We start from the raw sequence: 21,398 nt of genomic DNA, 5'->3' as shown, positions 1-21,398 counted from the left end.
TGAATGTGTGTGTGTGTGTGAGGTGTATGTGAGAATGTGTGTGTGTGAGGTGTGTGTGTGAGGTGTATGTGAGAATGTGTGTGTGTGTGAGGTTATGTGAGAATGTGTATGTGAATGTGTGTGTGTGTGTGTGAGGTGAGTGTGAGAGTATGTGGTATCTGTCTAGGGTGTGAGAATTTGTGTGTGTGAATGTGTGTGTGTGTGTGTGTGAGGTGTATGTGAGAATGTGTGTGTGTGAGGTGTGTGTGAGGTGTATGTGAGAATGTGTGTGTGAGGTTATGTGAGAATGTGTGTGTGAATGTGTGTGTGTGTCTGTGTGAGGTGTATGTGAGAATGTGTGTGTGTGAGGTGAGTGTGAGAGTATGTGGTGTCTGTTAGGGTGTGAGAATTTGTGTGTGTGAGTGTGTGTGTGTGTGAGGTGTATGTGAGAATGTGTGTGTGTGAGGTGTGTGTGTGAGGTGTATGTGAGAATGTGTGTGTGTGTGAGGTTATGTGAGAATGTGTATGTGAATGTGTGTGTGTGTGTGTGAGGTGAGTGTGAGAGTATGTGGTATCTGTCTAGGGTGTGAGAATTTGTGTGTGTGAATGTGTGTGTGTGTGTGTGTGTGAGGTGTATGTGAGAATGTGTGTGTGTGAGGTGTGTGTGAGGTGTATGTGAGAATGTGTGTGTGTGAGGTTATGTGAGAATGTGTGTGTGAATGTGTGTGTGTGTCTGTGTGAGGTGTATGTGAGAATGTGTGTGTGTGAGGTGAGTGTGAGAGTATGTGGTGTCTGTTAGGGTGTGAGAATTTGTGTGTGTGAATGTGTGTGTGTGTGTGTGTGTGTGTGTGAGGTGTATGTGAGAATGTGTGTGTGTGAGGTGAGTGTGAGCTGTGTGTGAGGTGTATGTGAGAATGTGTGTGTGTGAGGGGAGTGTGAGGTGTGTATGTCACCCAGAGTTGTGCCAGGCGACAGCCCTGTTAGGGCTCTCTCTCCCTTCCATCACAATAAATCTACTTCAGGCCCCAGATTCTGTCAGAAGACAAAGGCTAGCAGCTAAAACTACAACAGCAAAGCCACCCTGGACCAGAAAGTGTTCGAGGGCCTTGGGAACCTGCCTGTGGGCCCCCCTGCCCTCGGCAGAGCCCCTCCCAGAGAGCAGAGGGCCGTCTCCTCGGCTCACCTGGGGGAGTTGACAAGTGCTCACTCAAGTCGCTCCTTTTGACTTATCAAGGTAACCACCAGAAGAACTAAAAATAACCCTGTAACTAGCCAAAAACTGGGGGTGGAAGTGGAGAAGAGTGAAGGAAGGAAGGAAAAACGGGAGGGAGGGAGGGGAGCTAAATTCCTCAGCTTTCACAGCTGCAGCCATTAAACACCACTGAGAGCTGGCAGGTCAGGTTTTCTGGACATCACCGGGACAAACAGAGATAGTTAACAGTGGGACGGGGACGGGCCTGGGAGGAGGAGTCCACTATGAATTTTATATCTTTCCATACTGTTAAAAAGAATTTTTTTTTGCAATGGATTGATATTATGATCAGTTAAGTGGTGCTCATTTAAGTGGGGAGCACGATTTGATGTCCTGAGGTGCCCCGGAGCCTGGTGGGCTGCCGTCTATAGGGTCGCACAGAGTCGGACAGGACTGAAGCGACTTAGCAGCAGCAGCAGCAGCAGCCCCTGAGGGCAGTGGGGGGATGGGAAGGGTCTGGACTAAGGCTGAGCAGGGCGCAGGGAGTGGGAGAGGAAGGGGGCACCCTCTCCAGGCCTGACTGGCTGGGGGTTGAGGGGACATCTGGGTCAGAATCTATGATTTGCGTGCACAGAGAGAGGTGTGGACTTGAGCCTCTGGGCTCACATCCCTGCCACCAAGGTGTCCTGGGGGCTCCTCAGGGACTGGAGCCTAGCTCACCACCACCTGGGACTCACAGGACACGAGCGCTTGCCCCCGGGACAGTCTAGGTGTGCAGAGTGGCCACGTTCCAGTGTCTGTTAGTGGAGGCTGCCTTCTCAGCGCTGGCCTCCTCTACATCAGCATCAGGGAGACCACCGTTTCTTACTCTGGGCGCTACTGACACTGTGGGTGTGATATTGCTGTGGAGGGCTGTACGATGTGTCTCTAGGAAGTCAGCAGCATCCCTGGCCTCTACTCACTACATGCCGGTAGCACCACCCTCGTCAGGACAACTGAAAACCTCTCCAGACCACTGCTGGTGTGTCCTGGGGGGCAAGAGGCCCCGGCTGAGAGGAGGCTGAGCAGATCAGTGTCAGAGCGCATGTGTCCTAACGCAGCGGGGTTTAAGCCCAGAGGTGCCCACTGAAAACCTGGGCACGAGTCTAAATGTGAGTGCGTGTTCTGAAAGCTGGAATGCAATCCCAGTGTCTTCAAACAGAAGACGCATCCCTGACCACTAAGGACCATTCCCTGGAGCCCCCGATCCAGGGGCCAAGGACATGTAAACCTCCAGACGCCTGGAGTGACTAGGCTGCAGTGGGCAGTCATGTGGCCCCGTGGTCACTGGAAGGCCCACCTCTCTGCCCTCTCCTCTCTTGCCCACCCACTCTCTCTGGCCTTCAGTGCTTCACCCCCACTTCTTTCCTGCCCTGGGGTCGATCTCTCCCCTCTGTCCTCTACTTTTCCTTATTAGTTGTAATGCAGTATTAAAGTGTATGCCTGACTATTTCACTTATCTGATGGGTTACATATTCCTTATTTTTAAAGATAGAGGAATGGAAAGCTTATTGTTTTCTCAAAAAGAAAACCACGTAAGTTATTTTCTGCCTATGTTGCCTTTGATTAGTACTTACGGGGTCAAGGATTCTCCAGGGGAAAAAAAATGTTGCTGCACTGAAAACCTTCCTTCTGGGGGGGCCCAGCCCACTCCAGGGCAGGCGGGTGATGGCCCTGGCCCTCCGGGAGCCCTGCTGTTAGCTGTCTCTTGTGCCCCCGACTTCCCTGGCCTCCTCCTCATCCTGGGGTCGGGGGACGGGCAGGAGGAGATGCCCCTTCTCCTTCCTTCCTGACACACAAGGCAAAGCATCTCACATAGGCTGCAGCCTCAGCCCAGGACGCCTCCTTGCCCCACCGCCCCCACCCCCAGCCCCTTCCACGCCGCATCGCTGCCCTGCTGGTGGCCTCCCGCCTGCCCAGGACACTCACTATTTGGCAGAGTCGTTGAGCTGATATTCCCGGGACCTGTTGAAGCACTCCTGGATCCCCGAGTCGCCCCAGAGTCGCATCATGGCAGAGAGCAGCTCTGGAGAGAAGGGCTCCGTGTCTTCCATCCGACTCACCACGTCACACACCATCTTGGCGTCGGCCTGTGAGGAGACGAGGACACGGACAGAGTCTTTTATTTGTGGGCACAACAATGATCACTGGTCGGTGACCCCACTCTCGAGTCCTTTGAACCCCACCACCCTCCAAGAGAGCAAGAGAGACAGACACCCACCCCCCCGCCCCAGGTCACGGCTCAGGAAGTGAGCAGGAGGCAGCAATCTGCAGGTGGCCTTTGGGGTGGGAAAGACACGAAGGAAGGGGGCAAGGTCAACACCTGGACGGCGCATGGCTGACAAAAGATTCTCTACCAAGGTGCTTGTGTGCTAAGCTGCTTCAGTTGTGTCTGACTGTGCAACCCCACGGACTGCAGCCTGCCAGGCTTCTCTGTCCATGGGTCTCTACCAAGGTATGTCGGGGGCAAAGCCTTCCGTGGAAACTTTCAGTATCGAGCTGTCCAGCTCAGTAGCTATTCGCACGTCAGGGCCTAATGCAGCAGGTCAAAGTGAAGGTGCAGGCACTGTGTCCCCTCCTGCCTGCCTGCCCTGGGAAGGAAGCTGTAACTAGCTTGGAGGCCAGCAGGCCATGCCCATGATGCCAGCCCAGACCCAGCTCCCTAGGGTGAGTGTCCCACAGACCCCAGCCCTCGGATTCCCAAGTCTCCCACCAGGAGAGCCTGGGTCCCGGCCCCTCTCCAGGACCCGAGCCTCTCCTGCGGGCAGCCACCAGAAAGCTGGCTCTGGGACCCAGGCGCTGAGTGCCTTAAGCAGGCGGTGACTCAGGGAGACAGGGGTGGGTGAGCAGGGGTGGTGCCTCCACCCGGGGCTAAAAACAGGCCTGTGAGTCAGGGCCCACACGCTGATGCTGCTCTGTGTGCCCGCATGACCTCGGGAAGGCTCACCCGTGTGAGGAATGATTGGGAAAAACCTGGCCAGTTTCCCAAACTTCTTCCTTTGGACCCCACTGTCAAGGTTTCTGCCTGATCCTGAGAGAAGGGAGTTGGGACCTGAGGGTGGTGGGCAGGGCCAGACTTCCTGCTAGAGGGAGACACCCTCCCACCTAGAGCCATGTTATGCCTCAGCCAGGCCACTAGAGGGTGTGGTTTAGAAACCTGGGCCTTCCAGAGCCACTTGGTGCTCCTCTATGTCTGATGTGGAATCCTGGGAACTGCACTCCAGGGGGATATGATACACGGTTTGGGGAAGGGCAGCCTGGAGCTGTCCTCCCGGCTGCACCCCATCACCGAGGTGTGGTGGTGGCGGGTCTTGTGCTGGCGACACCTCTCGATGGGCCCTTGCTCTGTCTCTCTCCCGTCTGCCCAGCTCAGTGCATGGCACCACCATTGGCCCAACCACTAAGACTCAAGTCACCCACCTCCATCCCCATATCCACTTCTCCCCATCTCCTCCGGGACACCCCTGAGTCCAAGCCACTCCCTGTCTTTTCCTGGCTGTTCCTGGACCCCCTCCCAAGGGTTCCTTGCCTCCCTCTTGCTTCTCTTCAGTCTGTCTTCCACACCACAGTCAGCAGGGAGGCTGTAGAAAAAGAACTCCCCATTTTTCCAACTGGGGACACTGATATCCAACTTAAAGATGGCATCTCCTTGTTTTGCTTGAGGCAAAAATGTGACCATGTGACCAGTTCTACCCATGGAGAGATCAGCCCAAGTGTAGTGAGGTCTTTGCAAAAGGCTTTGTAAAGGGAAGATGCACCCCTTTTCTCTCACTTCTTCCTTCCTGAAACCTGTGATGGCTGAGCTCTAGCAGCCATCATGGATCATGAAGATAAGATCTACACCCGAGGGACAGTGGACTGGCGATCTAAAAACAGTCAGGTCCTTGACAGCTCTGTAGACACTCCATACCTTCTGCATTTTTCTTTTTTTCACTTTTACTTTTTTTTTAAACTTCTAGCTCATTTAAATCACTGTTTTCTAGGTCTCAGATATTCACAGTCAAACCTAATTCTAACGGATACAATAACTCTCTCTGTTTAAACTCTCAATAGCTTCCCATTATTTCTAAATTCAAACTCCTTACCATGACCTCCAAAGCCCCGGCCTGACTGCTGTCTGCTCTACCCTCCTCCCACCTTTTCCCTCTCCTGGTCCTCTAAGCACACAGCCTTTCCTCTGTTCCCCAAGCAGTCAGGGTCATCTCACCTCAGGGTGCTCCACCCAGCCAGATCATCCTTCCCTGGCTCTGCCCTTCTCCATCATAACGTCACTTCCTCAGGGAAGCCCTCCTCTATGCCCCCACGTAGAGTCTGCCCCCACGGTGCACCGACCATACCATGTGTCACAGCTGGTGTTGCGTGTGCCTGTCCCTCGGTTTTCCGATTATTCAGGGCACCCCCATCTCACAATGCTCTGTACACAGTTGGTGCTCTGCAGTTATTTGTGAGATGAACGGGTCCTCGGCATCTTACTACCAGGCACGACCCCAGTTTCTCACTCCATCCACTACGTCTCCCAAGTCTTCTAATCTCGTCCATTTCAACAACAGTGTGTCTAGGTCAACCACAGCAACAGCTCTGCTGGGGAGCCATCCTGTTTAGCAGATGGGGAGACTGAGGCTCAAGGTCACATGCTGCAAGTGGGAGAGCCTGGGCCCAGGGTTACCCCCACTGTGCTCCAGTGGACAGCCCTGAGCTTGCTTGGATCCAGGGTTAATCCCTACTGTGCTCCAGGGGAGAGCCCTGGACTTGCCTGGACCCAGGGTTAATCCCTACTGTGCTCCAGGGGACAGCCCTGGACTTGCCTGGACCCAGGGTTAATCCCTACTGTGCTCCAGGGGACAGCCCTGGGCTTGCCTGGATCCAGGGTTAATCCCTACTGTGCTCCAGGGGAGAGCCCTGGACTTGCCTGGACCCAGGGTTACCCCCACTGTGCTCCAGGGGACAGCCCTGGACTTGCCTGGACCCAGGGTTAATCCCTACTGTGCTCCAGGGGACAGCCCTGGGCTTGCCTGGACCCAGGGTTAATCCCTACTGTGCTCCAGGGGACAGCCCTGGGCTTGCCTGGACCCAGGGTTACCCCCACTGTGCTCCAGGGGACAGCCCTGGGCTTGCCTGGACCCAGGGTAAAGCCCTACTGTGCTCCAGGGGACAGCCCTGGGCTTGCCTGGATCCAGGGTTAATCCCTACTGTGCTCCAGGGGACAGCCCCGAACTTGCCTGGACCCAGGGTTAATCCCTACTGTGCTCCAGGGGACAGCCCTGGACTTGCCTGGACCCAGGGTTATCCCCACTGTGCTCCAGGGGACAGCCCTGACTTGCATCTCAGACACTGGTACCCAGCCCAACCCCTCACCTCACCACCCTGAGCAAAGGTGTGGGCAATGGGTAAGAGAGAAGGAAGGGTGAGGGTGGCGGGAAGGAGGGGTCATGCCAATGCACCTGGAGGACTATGGTGGCTGCCAGGCCTGGCCAGCCCTGTGGGGGTCAAGCTAACAAGCAATTAATAGAGCCAGAGGGGGCCCCTTATCCCTTTGTTTTCCTGCCTTTGGGGCCCTGGGAGAGTGGGGCTCACACTGGGCCTGACCTTCCTGTCCGAGTCCCCTCCTGGGCCAGTGGTGGTGGGGGGCGCATTTTCCCACACCTTGCTCTCAGCTACAGTCCCCATGGCACTGGTCAGAGCATGCCCAGCTGTCCTGGCAGCAGGGGGTGTGACACAGAAAATGCATGGACTGGGGCAGCCCCACCTGTGCAGATTTGCTCAGTGGAGGATGCTGGGGCAAGCTTCTGTAGAAAACACACCCTGTGCTCCCACTGCTGGTGGTGACCAGGTTCGAGGTGGCTGCAGAGGGCCCAGTCCCTCTGATCTGCACCCTTCTCTGCTGGACGGCTGCCTCCTCCACTGGTGGGGCTTCCAGTCCCTCCTTTTCTGATACCAGAGCCTCTGCTCCCCTGAAGGGGAGCACTCCTCCCCAACTCAGCCTGAGCAGTCCAGGTAGGGTGGCCTCTGTCCCACAGTCTTGGCATGGACACACAGTCTGGGCCTGGCCAATCCATCCCTCTGCCCTTAGTGAGCAGTTCCGGGTGGATAAAGAATCCCAATCCGTCAAGTGAGACTAACCTGACCAGCCCCAGGACACCTGCATAAACTATCAGGAGAGACCCTCCAAGGAAGGGCCCACCTGAATGTGGAGCCGTCCCTGAGGAAAGCAGGGCTGAGAGAGGGAGGCACCCCGAGTCCCAATGACACGTCAACACCCGGATCCAGCTGCACCTGCAGCCACACGCATCTCTGGCTTTCCAGCTACCTCCATCAATCAGTCCTCTGACTCTTTGTTAACCCTGAAGACGTGTTTTTGTTTGGTTGGTGTACTTTTGTACAATAACCTCAAAGAGTGCTACACTTCCTGGTGTGTCGAGACCAATACCAGGCTCACCTCCTCCAGGCAGACCCCTCCCATTACTGCGGTCCACACAGTTCCTCTGGCATCTGACTCCCTTCCCCTCTTCCTGTCTGGACCATGCCCTGGGCACATGCACAGGCCCACATGCTGCGCTAGTTCCTGTTGGGGGAGCACCAAGACGGGTTGGGGGCACTGGGCACGTCCCAGGGGCTGTCTGCTGGGCTCCTGGAGACAGTTTTACACAGGAGTTGAGGGAGGCTGTCCACTGACGCCGTGCCCAGTGGTCCCTGCGTGGTGGGCTGAGTGCAGGACATTCGTCACTGCGGGCTCTGTCACACAACGCAGCCTCGGGCCAATTATTGCCACTGCTACAGACAAGTGTCTAACATGCCCCTGTGGGGCACCACGCCCACTGAGGGTCACAGTCAGGGAGCTATCTGCTGGCCCAGGGCCAGGGAAACAGTGGTGAGGGAGTGGGCCTTTCTCTCCTCCATGGCCTCCAGGGACGGAGGGGCGCTCCCAGTGAATGTGCGAGATGCCGCGTTTCCTCAGACACACGTGCCCGTGGCGTGGGTCCAGCAGGTACAATGTGCCCAGTGTGCCCGGCCCTCCACGGCCGCCGCTGTCCACCTGCTGGGGCTGCCCATGCTGTGACATCCGGTTCCCATGCCCCCTGACCCCCAACAAGTCTCCCTCCTTTTCCCACAGCCCCCTTTGGTCACTCCTGCCCTGGGCTTCTAGTTTGTTCCATGTGGACTTTGGGGGGCTCAGGCCACAGGCTCAAGGCTCCATCCACACCTGGGCTCCTGGCTTGAGTGGGGTCTTAACCTCTCTGAGGCTCAGCGTCCTCCCCTGAAAACCAGGGTGGCAGTCTCATCGCTTTCTTCACAGGGCTCCCTCTTGTCGTGGGAGCAGATAGTGCACTAGCACAGGATGGCCTGAGGGGCGGGCCGGGCCGGGCCCCACCACCCCAGCCGCCTGGGGACCAGAGGAGATGAGGAGGCCAACCTGCCGCCCTCGGGATGCCTGCGGGCCGGGGCCACAGGAAGGGGTGAGACGTTGAGAAACGCGTGTCTGGGACCCTGAATTTCGAACTGTGAACTGCAGGCAAGACGCCATTCTGATGGGTTTTGGATCAGGAGGCTTGGGGCACAGGAGAGTCTGTGACTAACTCTCAGGGCCACCTGCAGGATTCTCCTCACCAGGTCAGTGATTTAAAATCAGCATTGACACTTCTTTTCATCAGAGCCGGTACAAGGCTTCTGGCTAAATGATATCTTAATGTTCACACATGAATGTTGACATACACATGCTCTGAAGCTGCCCTAGGTGGAGGTGAGATATTTTTGGAAAGCTCCACAATGGTGGAGATGCTCCTGTGGACACCGCATCCATAAGCAGCTGGAGGAAGGGGTGGGCAGGGAGAGGAAGCAGTGCCTGGAGACAGGGGGCACCTCCAGCATTTGAGGGGGGTGGGGAGCTCTGCCAGGGTGCCTCCCAGAAGTAGTCTTGCTCTGGGTCAGTTCTGGGGAGCAGGGTGCCCGGGGAGGTGATGGGGACAGCTGCCCCCCTGAACTGGCAGCACACAGGGGTCCCTCCTGCAGCAGACAGGCCAGGCCCCCTGCACCAGGAGGACATGGGCTCCTGGGGACTGGCCATAAGTGTACTTGGAAAGCAGCGCCCATGATGCAGGGGCCAGTTGGTGGGGCTGCCCATTGGCGTCCATAGCTGAGGGGCTCTCCTTCCTGAAAGCCATCTCCATACTATGAGGAGGGCTGGAGGCTCCCATGGCCCTGCCCGTCTCCCACTTCCTGGACCACAAGAGAGCCCCCCGCACCCACTCCTCTTGCCTAATGTCTCCTGTTCACCCTTCTCAGAGATGTGGCTGGTGCCTGTCTGTTCTGTGCCTCACCGGGGGTGATTGCAGGGTGAGTGGTGACCAAGGGAAGTGGGAATCAGCTGGCTGAGCCACTGGCAACCAATACCACACACATCTGCTCACATGTCAGAAACTGCAGGGCCTTGCCAGTCCTTGCTGCCGCCGCCGCCCCCGGCCCACTGTGGACGCATCGTCTGAAACTGGGACGGCCGAGTGCATGATAAGCACTTGCGTCTGCATAACTCCTCCCCTCTCTTCAGAGCAAAGGGGCTTAGAGCTAAAGTATGAACAAGAGCCTTTCCCTCTCAAGAGACAAAATGCAAAGGATATGGGAGGGAAGCGAACAGGGATTTTCAGTCAGGTGACCCAGGTTCAATCCCAGCTCCGCTGCTTTTCAGACTTGTGACCTTGGACAGACCACTTAACCTCCCTGAGCCTCTGCTCTCATTAGTTCCCACCTCGCGGGGCTGTTTGCGCAGATGAAAGGCTAAATCGATGTGACACAGCTCTGCAACATAAAGAGCCCTGCAAATGTTAGTTATTATAAGCAAAGATGAGGTCCCTGAGACACAAACAACAAGCTGACATAAAATTAGCCTGCTTTGTACAAGACTTCTCAGGCAAGCAGGATAATCTTGATAACAATAACCATAGTAATTATAATAATAACCCCTTCCGTTTGAGTAGCTGCTTTGGATCTTTCAGAGTTTTCTTCCTCTAATCTTTTAGGCCCGGTGAAGTGTGAGTGTGTGCATGTATGTACACGCACACACGTACATACACACACGCACAGTCCTCTGGTTGCAAAGGAAATCGCCATCCTGCCCTGTCCTGCCACGTGCATTGCAGTAGCTTCAGCTCCCGCCAGGGGGCAGGAGTGCACAGGCCAACAGGAGACGCAGGGCTGCTGCACAAGCCCAGCCCAAGAGACCAGGTAGGGCTGGGCCAGGCCGGGAGCATGGTTGCCAACTCTGTTCCTCAAGTGAAAGGGGCCGAGAGACCCCTGCTGCTGGAGGCCCAGCCTGTGCGCTGCAAGGTCAGCAGGTGGAGAATGGCAGGGGGCACCTTTCCAGGCACTTTGTTCATGTCACCCAGATCTCAGCATCTCAGGAAACGCTGTGGTCCTGGTCTCTCCCTTCCTTGCTGCCGCTGGGGTGAGAAAGAGAGGGGTGCACTCCCTCATCCCTGCTTCCCTGGCCCTGGGCTGGCAGATGGCTCCCGAGCTGTGACTCTCAGTGGACGTGGTCCCCCCAGGGGTACTTCAGACATTCGTGAGGGTTTTTTTTTTGTTGGTGGCAAAACCTGGGGCACTATAGGCAATTAGCAGTTGGGAGCTGAGCACGCATGGGGCTCTTTCTTTGCTGAGACTTAGCAAAGGCCTGTACCTGGAAAACGCTGTCTTAGTGAGGCCTGTACCTGGAGCACGCTGTCAGGCAGACAGGGTCTCTAGGAGAGCTGGAGGACCCCACGGGTCTACCATTTGTCTCAGTGAAGGGAACCTTCCTGTCTCCCTGGAAAGATGCAACAGCAGATCCAAGGATTTGCTGCTGTTTCTAATCTTGCCTCCTTTCGGCTGTGCCCATCCCTTCTCCAGCCATCCATCCATCCACACATCCCACGGCCCCATCCAGGGTACCTACCTCCTCAACGTCATGCGTCCACCCACCCATGACATCATCGCCCATCAGCCACCCTGTTCATCTATCAACTCACTCCCATACCCACCCGGTCACCCCTCGCCTCCCATCTGTCTTTTCATAGCGTCTGTCCATCCCTTCGTTCTTCACGTGTGCACCCTCTTCATCCCTTTCACTCCTCTTTGATCTGTGTAGCCATACAACTGTCCATCCACCCAGTCACTCACTTATCCACTGTACGTACACCGACTACCCAGTGAGGTCCCCACCTTAGGAACTTTCATGTTCGCCAGAAAGAGAAATCTTTAGGCATAGGGAGAGACAGCCTGCCTCTCCCCAGCCCTGAACACATCAGGGGAGAGCTGCCCCCTTGATGGCCCCTCACTCTGTCCCCAGGTCTGGTCTTTGTCAGGAGGAGCCCAGGGCCTTGTAAAGGAAGACTCTCCTAAGGCCTCCAGCTGGGTCCACCGGGCTCCTCAGGGATGTGTTTGTCCTAAGCCCCTCTATGAGCTTTCTCTGTTTGGGGCCCAGGCTGCCTCTGAAGGGGCGAGGGGAAGACTGGATTTTCTAAAGAAACTCACTTATTTTATTTTTAATGAATCTTTAAAAATTTTTAATTTATTTTTGGCTGTGCTGGGTCTTCACTGCTGTGTGTGGGCTTCTCATCGTTGCTGAGTGTGGGCTCTAGAGCATGCAGGCTCAACAGCTGTGGGGTGCATAAGCTTAGCTGCCCTGAAGCATGTGGACTAGGGATCAAACCCATGACTCCTGTATTGGCAGGCAGATTCTTTACCACTGGGCCACTAGGTAAGTCCCAAGAATCTTACTTTCTGAAGGATCACACCCTTTTCAGTCTCAAAACCCTTGGATCTTCCAATTGTTTATAGAAGCAGCTTTTCCCGCTGGTTTACTATGTATCTTCAAGAACCAGGGGTTGTGGGGGTGGGGATGACTTTGATCTGAGTTCTAGCTCTCACACACCTAAAAGTTTCCACTCAGAAGCTTTGTGGCAGCTTCTGTAACTGGTGTGGTTTCCCACCCCTGGCCCTGGCCCAAGCTCAGCAGAAGGACCAGTGCTACAGCAGCAAATGTCGGCTCAGCAGGCTGGCTGAGCCCAGGACTGGGCGCAGGGGACATGGCGGACAGCAGGGTATGGAAACTGCCTCCCCGCTCCCCGCCCGGAGCCTGCTGTCCGATGGGGGCTCAGACACATTAACCAAGCTCTGGAGTCAGGGAGGCTCCTCCAAGGAGGCAGCCGCTGAGTGAGGGCCACTCCTCAAGGACACACTGCTGCGGGCAGGGGAGGTGAGAGGGGTCCATCTGGAAGACAGGCAGTCGTAGGTTGGCTGTGCCCACAAGGCAGGCACCGTTCAGAGACTGGCCTTCCCTGAGGGGGGAATTAAAGGAGAAGCTAAGGGTCTTGCCAGGGGGCATCAGACACCCCTTGGGCCATCAACAGGGCCTGTGGACAATGGTGGGTTCAGAGTCCATGCAGCCCTTAGACATGAAATGAAGAATGGCACCCAAGCCCACACAGGTGGTTCAGGAGCCCGCACACAGACTGAGCCCAGCATGAACTGTGGACCTCCCACCCCCAGGGGAGAGGCTGGGGGCAGCCTGGGCCATCGACTGGTAGCTCGGGGAGGAAGCCTTACTGAGCGGATGCTAACACTCCCAGAGGGTGGGACCAGGGACATTTTCGGGCCCCCAGTCCTCTCGCCAGCTTTGCGGTCTTAGGTGAAGCTGCTATGTGCGTCTCCTAAAGCCACCCTGACAGAGGTTCGGGGCAGGGAGACTGGCGGGTATGGGGCAGGGTAACACCGAGGCCAGTGTAGATGGCGGGAGCAGGGACTGCAGAGGTGACAGCTGGCCCAAGCGCAGGGGGGTGTCCTGGCACAGGCAGGGGGTGTAGGATGGCGGCTGTCCTAGCTGCCCAAGGGTGGCGGTGTGTTCATGTCACCACGGATTCTGACCTCCTCAGATTCCGAGGATGGAGTGGGCATGCACGCTTGTCCAAGACCCTAATTACCACCTCATGTGGTGCCACTTTCTCCTGCTGCCCTTCCCCCCTGGGTGGGGGCCGGAGTGAGGGGTGCATGGAGGACAGCAGGCTCTATCAGGCCAAAATAAACCTTAAGGTGAGCAGGGCAGACATTCCCACAGCCTCACCCTCTGTCTCCTGAGCTCAATGTTCTAAGACAGGAGAAAAGAACTAAAATTGGATAGGCTAAGTTTCTAAGAAACGAACAAGGGCAGAATGAAATTACCCACACAGAGCGCAGTCAAAGGGAAAGACAAGTGATAACGGCCAAGCTCGGCTCTTCAGAACACACTGTGACGATGCTGAGGAGTTTAATTAGAGCCACCTCGGCTGTGAGATATTAACACACAATTATGGAAGAGAAAAGATGGAAGCTGGAGCAATGTGCAGATGGCAGGGGTGACAGTAGGCTGGCGGGCCCTGGGGACAGCAAGCTTGGTGGGTGGGTCCTCTCCTCAGGCTTATTTGCTGACACCCCCTTCTCTTTCCTTGTCTCCTCACTGGGGACGAAAGTCCCCGCACCATCCATTAAAGTGATGAGATGATGTTTTTGTTTGACAAGGAGCACGTCATCAGGCGTCCATGCTCTGACCCTGGGCAGGTCTCATCTGTTTTTGGAGGCTCTGTCCTCAAAGGCACAAGGACAGGGTTGGCTGGATCAGTGGTTCTCACACCCCTGGGGACCTCTGAGGGGTCCCTAAGATCAAAACTGTTTTCCTAACTCTTAGACGATGTTACTGGCCTCTCCGAAGGTATTAATGCCTAAACTGATGAGAGACAAGACAGCACCCTTCAGCAGGAAGTAGTGGCACCAAATGATACGAACTGCCATTCTATTCTTTGCCACCGCGCAGTCACAGTAAAACCAGTGCTGGTTTCCCAAGACATTTAAGAATGTCCGCGGGAATTCCCTGGTGGGCCAGCGGGTTAAGATTCTGTGCTTCCAATGCAGGGTGTGTGGGTTTGATCCCTGGTCGGAGAACTAAGATCCCACATGCCCCAGGGGCCATGGAGCTCGTGCGCTGCTGTGACGCAGTTCCTGTGCTCTGGAGCCTTCTCATCACAACTGGAGGGAAGCCCACGTGCAGCAGCTAAGACCTGGCACAGCCAAAAACAAACAAGCATTAAGAAACAAAGACTGTCCCTGAGGAAGTAGTCAAAATTGGGAATTGAAAGCCCTCCTGTGGCACACATGTCTTTTTCATATTCTCTGATGAAACGGGGAGGGTCCTGCAAATTGCAGGTGGTGCTTGTCTTGAGGGAAGGCACGCGAAAGGCTGCCCCGCCAGCCAAAATGCTTCCTTTTTCTCACAAGACACCACTTGAACTTGAAAGAATGACCGACAGACAAATATAGGTAATTCAGACTTGGTCTCTGGAAGACAAGTTTCTAAAATATCAAGCTAGCCTATCGCTTCAAGGAAAACACCTAACAAATTTGCTACCAAAATGAAAAAATTCCAGCTTCCAAGGGAAGAACCAGAATTTTGGAAAGCTTGTATTTAATACCATAAGTTTGACAGCTTTCCAACACCTGAAGACTTTTCTGGTAAGACAGACACTGATGTTAACAAATGCGAGTTTCTTATATTCTCCATTGAAAAGTGTCACTGTTTGGAAGATGTGCATAATTCTGAACCACTATTTTCCAAATGATCAAAATGATGTCAAAAATCTGGCATGGCTGACCCATTCAAAGAGCAAAGTAAACCAATGGATTTTTTAAAAAGACTTAATTGAGAAGAGGGTACAGAGATTTCCCATATAACCCTAGAGCCTCCCCCATTACTGACATCACTCACAATGGTATACTTAATTAAACAAACAAAAAAAGATGACCCGATACCAACATATTATAATCACCCAAAGCCTGTTGTTAACCTTTGGTTTCACTCTTCTTGTTGTTCAGTTGTTAAGTCGAGTCTGACTCTTTGCAACCCCATGGACTGCAGCATACCAGGCTTCCTTGAACTTCACTATCTCCCGGAGTTTGATCCAACTCACATTCCATGGGTGTAGACAAATGCATAATGACGTGTATCTATAACCGTGGTATCATACAGTGTATTTTGACTGCCCTAAAACTCCTCTGTGCTCTACCTATTCATTTGTTCCTCCCCAGCCCCTGGCAGCCACTGATCTTTTTACTGTCTCCACTGTTTTACCGTTTAGAGAAAGTCATGTAGTTGGAATCATACAGTATAATTTGATGGATCCATTTCAGATTAGGTTATTCCCCTTTAATGATATGCTTTTCAGGTTCTTCCACGTCTTTTCATGACTTGATCGCTCGTTTCTTTTTAGTGCTGAATAATATTTCATGTCTGGGTGTACCCCAGTTTACCTACTGAAGGACTTTTTGGTTGCTTCCAAGTTTGGGCAATTATCAATAAAGCTGCTGTAAACATCTGTGTGCAGGCTTTCTGCGTGGACATAAGCTTTCAAATCTTTTGGGTAAATATAAAGGAACACGATGGCTGGCTTGTATGGTAGGAGTATGTTTAGTTTTGTAAGAAACCACCAAGCTCTTCCAGCGTGACTGGACCACCGGCAAGGCCTGAGGGTTGCTACTGCATGACACCCTCACCAGCACCTGGTGTGGTCACTGTTCCAGGCTTTGGTCACTCGTAGGTGTGTCGTGGGGTCTCCCTCTTGCTTTCATTTGCATTTCTCTGACAACATATGATGTGGAGGACCTTTTCATACGCTTATTGGCTATCCATAGACCTTCTTTGGTGAGGTGTCTGTTAAGGTTTGGGGCTCATCTTAAAATCAGATTGTTTGCTTTCTTGTTGAATTTTAAGAGTTCTTTGTATACTTTGGATAAAAGCTCTTTATTGAACACACACACACACACACACACACACACACACACACATATATATTTTTTTAGGGGGGGCAAATATTTTGTCCCAGTCCAAGGCTTGTTTTCTTATACTCTTGACTTTCGCCTTTCACGGAACAGTTTTTAATTTTTCTGAAGTCTGGTTTATCAATTCTTTCATGGATTGTGTCTGGTGCCGTATGTAGAGGCATCATCACACCCAAGGCCATCGAGATTGCCTCTTATGTTACCTTCTCGGAGTTTCATACTTTCACACTTGCTGCCATCACCTGCCCTGCCCTGCTGCTAAGGGGCTGGAGCTCCCTGGGGGCCCGGCTGGTGCCCACCCTGGGGACTGGCGTCAGCCTGTTGATGCTGCAGTGTTTACATGAGGTAGGTGGGATGGCAACAGGTGTAAAAAACAAGGGTAACAAATAGGCGGGTCGACCAAAACATGGCGAGGCAGGGTGGCGCCCGCCGCTGTGCCCCAGCAGAGGGTCCAGGGGGCCACCCTGGGCGGGCAGGAGGGGGAGGTCACAGTGGGGCCAGGCTGGCTGCCAGCTCCCTGGATGCCCAGACCTAACCACAAGAGGAGTGCAGGGATGGGGGAGGCTGGGGGCTGAGTGAAGCCCCGGGGGGTCTGACTCTCATGTGAAGTTGGCCCAGAGGGAGCTGCTCAGCCCAGGGCCACCACCTCGGCGCCTCCTCTGAGGCGGGGATCAGGGTGGGAGGCCTCCCCTCTCCGCGTAGCCCCTGCCAGTCTCACCACCTGATGTGAACACCGGGGGGTCATGGGCACCACAATGGGGGGTGGGACAAGGCTGCACAGACCTGGGCATGGCAAGGTGGTCAGGTGCCCACCGGGCAGTGTCCAGGCCTCAGCTCAACCCGATGCTGAGGAGCAGCAGCACAGGGCTCCCTGAGCAAGAGGGGCAGCCACGGCCCCCGCACCCCCAGGGTCTGGCCTCACTCTCTGAAGTGGCAGGGTGCCAAAGGGGGCGCCAAAAGTGCCGCCCGGGCTCAGGTTGCTCTCTCCCCTCTCACCCCTTTCCATGCCCTGTGCCCCCATCCCTCCCCTCTCACCCCTTTCCATGCCCTGTGCCCCCATCCCTGGCCAGGGTAGAGGCCCGTCCACATGGCACCTTCCTTGGGGTCAGAAAAAGGAAGTTTTCTTCAGGCCTCACGGCTCAGTGATGGAGAAGGAAGTGGCAATCCAGTCCAGTATTCTCGCCTGGAGAATCCCATGGACAGAGGAGCCTGGCAGGCTACAGTCCATGGGGTCACAAAGAGTCAAACACGACTGAGTGATAACACACAGGGCTCAGTGAGAAGAAGGTGGGCTGCATTTCGGCCCTCTTGTGGGACTCTCCTGCGGGCTACAGCCTGCCTCCCAGATGCGCAGGAGTCGGTGGAGGGTAAAGGCACAGCGTGCCACTCGTGGGCCTGGCCCCTCGTGTGCACGTGAGCCTCCTGCCCCTGAATGCAGAGGGTGACAAAGACTAGGGGGGGTACAGAGCCCTAAGACGGAAGATTCGGTGTCATGAATACCATGCGGAGAGCCACGCACCCACTGAGAGCAGCTGCCTAGACTATTAGATGAGCAAGACATAGCCTGTCGCACTTGACGCACGAAGCCCCTGGGGCATACTTGTTGCAGCAGCTAGTGGTACTCTGACCAATACAAGCTCCAGTGTTCTTCCTCTCCTGGCTGTTGCTCCCTACATGACTTCTGACCTCTGTTCAGCCCTCAGTTATGAATTACCTGGTACTTTAGGAAAAGGAGTATGTCAAGGCTGTATATTGTCACCCTGCTTATTTAACTTATATGCAGAGTACATCATGAGAAACGCTGGGCTGGAAGAAGCACAAGCTGGAATCAAGATTGCCAGGAGAAATATCAATAACCTCGGATATGCAGATGACACCACCCTTATGGCAGAAAGTGAAGAGGAACTAAAAAGCCTCTTGATGAAAGTGAAAGAGGAGAGTTGAAAAAGTTGGCTTAAAGCTCAATATTCAGAAAATGAAGATCATGGCATCTGGTCCCATCACTTCATGGGAAATAGATGAGGAAACAGTGGAAACAGTGTCAGACTTTATTTTTGGGGGCTCCAAAATCACTGCAGATGGTGACTGCAGCCATGAAATTATAAGACGTTGACTCCTTGGAAGGAAAGTTATGACCAACCTAGATAGCATATTCAAAAGCAGAGACATCACTTTGCCAACAAAGGTTCATCTAGTCAAGGCTATGGTTTTTCCAGTGGTCATGTATGGATGTGAGAGTTGGACTGTGAAGAAAGCTGAGTGCCAAAGAATTGATGCTTTTGAACTGTGGTGTTGGAGAAGACTCTTGAGAGTCCCTTGGACTGCAAGGAGATCCAACCAGTCCATTCTAAAGGAGATTAGTCCTAGGTGTTCATTGGAAGGACTGATGCTACAGCTGAAACTCTAATACTCTGGCCGCCTCATGTGAAGAGTTGACTCACTGGAAAAGACCCTGATGCTGGGAGGGACTGGGGGCAGGAGGAGAAGGGGACGACAGAGGATAAGATGGCTGGATGGCATCACTGACTCAATGCACATGAGTTTGAGTAAACACTGGAGTTGGTGATGAACAGGGAGGCCTGGTGTGCTGCAATTCATGGGGTCGCAAAGAGTCGGACACGATTGAGCGACTGAACTGAACTGAATCCCTCTTTTATTGCTTCAGTGAGCAAGACACCACCCTCTCCATGAGACTGAAGTGACAAAAAGTGAAAGCGTGAGTTGCTCAGTGTTAGTCGTGTCCAACTGAGATAAAAATCAATGTTTGTCCATCATGTGAGCTCAAATGTGTCCACTCACTGGGAAGGGCCATCCCACAGTGCCCAGCACAAAATGGGCACACAGCCAGTGTGTCCTCAGGACACGAAGCAGAAGAAGCAAGCCCTGGAGCGGGGAGGCCGGCTGCAGGCCCTGGGCAGGGAGGCTGGGTACAGCTTACTTCACTTACAGTTCTGCTGGCCCGGACCCTCCTCCCACCATCAGGGCCTCGCTGGCAGGTCCCATGAAGCCTGGAGAGCCACCCTGATTTACCGGGTGTGTCGCTGTTGGCTGGCAGGGATCACAGGACTAGGGGCGGGCCACAGGCTCCAGCTTCCACCAGCTGCAGGCCTCCTATTTCCTTCTCTGTCCCTGCCTCCCTCCTTGGTTCCCTGGTTTTAGTTTCCAACAGGAATGAGCTCCCTGGCAGTCCCAGCTTGTAAGAGGCATGTAGCATGTTCTCGGGGGATGGAGGAGTGTCTTTGCCTTCCTGGTGGGGAGGTGGCAGTAGTGAGTCTACCCCCTCTGCCCTGGCTCCCCACCATCAGCAGCCCACTTGAGGCTTCACCTTTGTTAAGAGATGATCGCCTCAAACAGCCTGGATACAGATGCAGAAGAACCAGGGGCTCTGGCCCAGTAAGTAAGGAGCTCTGTTGTCATGGTGACTTCCGGTCTCCTAGCTGCCAACGTTCTCTTGGAAGGGAGTAGGGAGCGGATGGTGTGTGCCCAACCCCCAGGCCTGCAGAGCGGACAGAATGAAGGAGGGAGGGCACCCACCCTGCCCACCTGTCTCCAGCATCCCCGTGGCTGAGTGGGCACTTGCCCTCCAGTGAGGGGGGCTGTCCTCTCTGCCTGCCTGTGGGGAGGCCAGAAGGACCCAGTCCCCGGGACCACTGAATCCACACCCAGGACTGCCCCCTCTCAGGCCTCTGGGACTCCACCCAGCCTCCACATGAACTTCAGCCAAACCCTGAAAGGGAAGTCACAGTGCCCTGCATCCCACATCAGTCCTCTCAGGCCATTTCTGTGGATGTTTCATCCGCGCCCCACCCACATCTCCCATTCACTCCCTCTCTGGGGCCTTCTTTCTCACCTTCCCGCGGCACTCGCACGCTGACCTTGCTCTGGCCCTGCCCCCCAGGCTGCTGTCCTCCGGTCCCCACTCCTCCTGCCGTCCCGCTGCCTCTGTCTCCTCTCCCACCAGCGCTCTCAGTGCCTCCCCCACTGCCTGCCCTCTGCTCACGCCCTTCTCTTGGAGCTCTGGGTCCTGTGCATGCTGCTTCCTGGGCAGAGAGCTCCCCTGCCTCCCTTGTGGGCTCCTGTCCTTCCACCGGACACTTAAGTTCTTCAGTCCTCAAAACTCTTCTTACTCTCACAAATCACCTTCTTGGTGGGCCAGATAGCGCCAGCCCCTCCTCTGTGCAGTGACCCTGGGTTCACTGTCTCCTCTACTCCATTCAGCACATTCCTGGTCAGTCCAGCCCTCGCCCGGACTTCTGGTTTCCCATCTCACTGTCTCCATCATGGCCTTCCTGCCCACCTCAGGCTCAAGATTCCTGCTGCACCAGCAAATGACCACTGCTGCTTATTTCATTTTTAAAAGTGACATTAAATAAACTCATTAAAAAAAAACCCAGCTTATCCTATAAAAGAGATGTAATATTATTCAGCCATTAAAAAGAATGAAATAATGCCATTTGCAGCAACATGGATGAACCCAGAGAGATGATCATACTTAGTGAAGTAAATCAGAGAAAGATAAATATCACATGATATCACTTATATGCAGAATCTAAAGTATGAAACAAATGAACTTGTTTACAAAACAGAAACAGAGCGACAGACACCGAAAACAAACATATGGTTATCAAAGGGGGGTGCTGGGGAGGGACAAATTAGCACTTTGGGATTAAAATATACACAGTACAATATACAAAATAGTATCCGACAAGGACCTACTGTATAGAACAGGGAACTACACTCAACATCTTGTAATAATCTATAATGGAAAAGAATAAAAAAAAAAATATATATATATATATATATATATATATATATATATATATATATGACTTCTCTGGTGGTCCAGGGGTTAAGAATCCACCTGCCAAAGCCGGGACATGGGTTTGACCCCTGGCCAGGAAGACTCCGCGTGCATCAAGGCAGCTAAGCCCGCGTGCCACAACTACTGAGGCCTGTGCTCTAGAGCCCACGTTCTGCAACGAGAGAAACCACTGCAATGAAAAGCGCACACGCCGCAACCAGAGAGCAGACCCTGCTCACCGCAGCTGGAGAAAACATGCGCATAGCAACAAAGACCCAGCACAGCCATAAATAACAAACAAAAAAACATATATACGTACATAGGTATAATTGAGTCATAGTGCTGTACCCATGAAACTAACACAACATTGTAAATCAACCAAAATCAATACATTTAAAAAAATCTTATCCTCAACAATAATCCACGAACTCAGAGGTTGGTGTGCTAATTTTTCTAATATATGTTAAAACACACAAAACTACTCAAACGTTACAGATGTAGAAAACAAATGTATGGTTACCAGGGGATGGGGGAGGGGAGGGATACATTGGGAGA

At 53.8% G+C, this 21,398-nt stretch overlaps 1 protein-coding gene across 3 annotated transcripts in view; it reads right to left on the bottom strand.

The window, feature by feature from the left end:
- GNAO1 (G protein subunit alpha o1) overlaps positions 1-21,398 on the bottom strand; it is a 181,413-nt gene that overhangs the window by 24,138 nt on the left and 135,877 nt on the right. For all 3 annotated transcript variants that reach the window (XM_070388407.1, XM_005899868.3, XM_005899867.3), the window contains exon 4: positions 3,140-3,300. In XM_070388407.1, coding sequence (XP_070244508.1) covers positions 3,140-3,300 — 161 coding nt within the window. The remainder of the gene's footprint in view (positions 1-3,139; positions 3,301-21,398) is intronic.

This window comes from Bos mutus, chromosome 18 (assembly GCF_027580195.1).
Source record: "Bos mutus isolate GX-2022 chromosome 18, NWIPB_WYAK_1.1, whole genome shotgun sequence".
NCBI classification, from domain to species: Eukaryota; Metazoa; Chordata; class Mammalia; order Artiodactyla; family Bovidae; genus Bos; species Bos mutus.
Note: the sequence above shows the minus strand (reverse complement) of the source record. Positions and strands in the feature narration are given on the sequence as shown.